A 3,398-nucleotide genomic window follows, 5' to 3' on the forward strand; every position below is an offset into this window, starting at 1 on the left:
AAAAGTAACTTTCCATTCTCTGGAAAAGGCTTACTATTGTCACCTTTTTTAATATATTTCTTTACTCGCACCATTAATTTCCAATTCTACAAAATCGAGATATACATGACAATTGGTTTCGAATTTAGAATTGGATTCGAACTTACTTCAATTATAAGTGAGCGTTCTCGCACAAAGCAACCCTGATAACATTTAACATATCTTTACATAAAATATGCTCATATGTATACATCTTAAAATAATTATCTAATATAAACACGTACATATTGTAAAACAGATACTGTGCATTATTTATATCAAATGAATTTCTTAGATATTACAAGTATTAAAAAATATAACATTTATGCAGAGCTGTATCTCATGTGCTTTTGTTTTTGTAGCCGAAACAGTTCAGGAACTCCGGGTTTGCTTGCAACAAGCAATCGACGCTATGCGCTCCACAGAAACTCCGGTCACCGCGATTGCCTCGGGAAGTGAATTGTTCCTCCGTTTTATCACATTAGCGACACTAGATACACCTGTAAGAATATTAACGTTTGAACTTTGTGTCTTGCATCCCTGAGAATAAATTCAGTCTTTGGAGTTTACTTCTTCTTTATCAAGATGATTCAATTTATTGTTTATATTTTTAATTAGTCCATCGCAGAATGCAAAGGAATCATGCTGGAAAGGGGCAAGGTGTTCTACGAGAAGTTAGTTGCAGCGCGAGGAAAGGTAGCCAAGGTGGCGGCGCACTTCATTACTGACGGCTCGGTAAGGGCAGAAGTGTAAGAATTATTTGAGATATTCCTGTTATTTTCTGATTTGCATCGGTATTATTTTTATCAGACTATACTCACGCATTCGAAATCAAGAGTGGTGCTGCAAGCGATGAAGGAAGCTGCTGCGAGTAATAAAATATTCGAAGTGTACGTCACGTCATCGTCACCTGACAATAGCGGGTAAGTGTGAAACTGTTTAATAAGATACATATCATTTGATTCCTGCGATTATAAGTTTTAATTTGTGCTGTTTTTTTTCCTTGAAATAGGGAAGAGATGTGCCAGAGTTTAACGAATTTGGGAATATCGTGTACGGTGATACTGGACTCTACAGTAGGATACGTGATGGAGCACGTAGACATGGTGATGGTTGGAGCGGAGGGTGTTGCGGAAAGCGGTGGTGTAATCAATAAGGTATACGATCATTCGATGGCGATGTATAATTCTTATAATCGATGTACGGGGCGTTCCAGATCTGTCGCATCACCTGCTAATGGCAAATTCTTAAAATCATTTGAGATAAAAATTAATTACAATTTCAAAGCATTGAGACTACAATTTTAGTTTTAGCACGAACAAGCAGTTGATTAAATAAGTAAAAAAAAGTTGAATAAAACATTCAAAATAAGTAAAAAAAGTTACGAATACATAAATTCAAAGTGCACGCTAATATTTATATTATTAATTATTTATATTATCAGTTTATATTAATATTTAAACATTAATATCTGTCTAAGGCCACCTTCGCTATGTAATATATGAATCTGAAGCGAATTTTAATCAAACTAATTGACCATCTTTAAAACGTTTGCCTTTTTTTGAAAACTCGGTAATCTCAACATTTTATTAGAATTTTTGTCTCTAAATGACTTTAAGAATTTGCCATTAACAGGTAGTGTGATAGGTCTGAAACCTCCTGTATAAGTATTTCTTCTAATATTTTTTACAGATAGGTACATATACAATGGCTATATGCGCGAAAGAGGTGAAGAAACCATTTTACGTATTGACAGAAAGCTTCAAATTTTCGAGAATCTATCCTTTGAATCAAATAGATTTACCTAATGAATTTAAGGTAAATTATATCTTTATACATTAATTTCAAATCAATCGTAACTTTTACGTAAAAAAAATGGATATATTTTCTCCGTCTATAAAATGCATCATTATTGTTGTAGTATACGTACAGCGTACTTTTAACCAAGAATTTAAAAAAGGAGCATCCGTTGGTAGATTATACTCCGCCTCACTACATCAGTCTGTTGTTCACGGACTTGGGAATTCTAACACCATCGGCCGTTAGTGACGAACTCATTAAATTGTACTTGTAATTTCGAGAATTTTGTTAATGAATTTTTTTTAATTCCGCGAGTATAATATAAAGTAGATAAATGTTTAAAAGTCAGTACATGAAACTTTCGTCTGCCTGAAAATGTAAAGACTTATTGTAAAATGAACCGTGGAGACGTCTGGTTGTATACTTTTGTAAAAGATCTAATCTTTATTAATTTATTATACAGCAATATTGAGTATTTATGTATAATATAGAAACAAAATAAATGTCTTTCATATAATTGCACATAAAAGATAACAAGTAATAAACTGTATCTATACGAGGATTACATTATGTTACAACACGTTAAAATGGACTTCTTTATTAAGAATTTTATGTAATCTACATACATGAAGATCCGCTTGTAATTGCGTGCAATGTGTAACATTAGTGTCGTATAAACAAAATTGCAAAAGAAAACAAACGTCTAAATTACAAGAATCTTGAATTATTAACTTTGGAAGGGTGCGAAACGCCCTTATAGCCGTTTAAATTTTATACACTTAAAACTACAAATGGATACATGCATTTACATATCATTTTCATCACGACGGTATATATTACACAGTAATTTATGAAAGTAATAGATTATCATCAGAGAAATGAGAAAAGTATTCTTATAATTAGGATATTGCAATATACTGCAAATTTTTAATTCTATTTTTTCTCCTTTTCCAATTGCTTATATAGGACTAAAGTGTTTTTTGGAGAGCCAGTCAATATTTTTCGTAATATTTTTCGCGGATGTTTCTTTCCAGTGAGATTCCATGTTACGAATTGTTAATTGATATACGATAACGCAATGGATATATTGTTTAAATACTTCCTATACACTTTTTAAAAATATACCGAAAATCTTTGATATTGAAAATTATATAGTTATGTAAAATCGTGATCGTATACTTTATGTACAAAAATTGATGTTTCTACTGTGTTTTTAACGTGAAAAAAAAAAAAACAAATTTACAATAAATACAGAAATCTAAGATACATCTGGATACGCGCACCTACATAATTTAACGTACATATGCTCATATGTACATCCGAGAAATACTACAATGTATTGAATAAATAAAGCCCACATTGCTACGTCGTAATCATAAATACGCAATGAGAGGTGCATTTCATTTCATGCATAATGCGTATGAATTGTCTTTTTATCCTTGTTTAACATTCAGTGAACAACAAGGATTTAAATGATATATTATCACTACGAGGATATTATTTTATCTTTGTTATTTACCGAATGTTAAATAAGGACAAAATGGTACATCTCATGTGCATCATATATGAAACGGAACACA

General features: G+C 31.6%; 1 protein-coding gene across 1 annotated transcript; it reads left to right on the top strand.

The window, feature by feature from the left end:
• The first annotated feature begins 153 nt into the window (after nt 1–153).
• Nucleotides 154–2,406, top strand: LOC105460961 (translation initiation factor eIF-2B subunit alpha). The gene is made up of 6 exons (XM_011707467.1): nt 154–520; nt 637–753; nt 829–941; nt 1,031–1,175; nt 1,711–1,836; nt 1,940–2,406. The coding sequence occupies exons 1-6, from the start codon at nt 344–346 to the stop codon at nt 2,090–2,092; spliced, it is 831 nt and encodes a 276-aa protein (XP_011705769.1). The 5' UTR covers nt 154–343; the 3' UTR covers nt 2,093–2,406.
• The last annotated feature ends 992 nt before the right edge of the window (nt 2,407–3,398 follow it).

Source organism: Wasmannia auropunctata, unplaced genomic scaffold (genome assembly GCF_000956235.1).
Source record: "Wasmannia auropunctata unplaced genomic scaffold, wasmannia.A_1.0 LD312972.1, whole genome shotgun sequence".
In the NCBI taxonomy this organism is placed as follows: domain Eukaryota; kingdom Metazoa; phylum Arthropoda; class Insecta; order Hymenoptera; family Formicidae; genus Wasmannia; species Wasmannia auropunctata.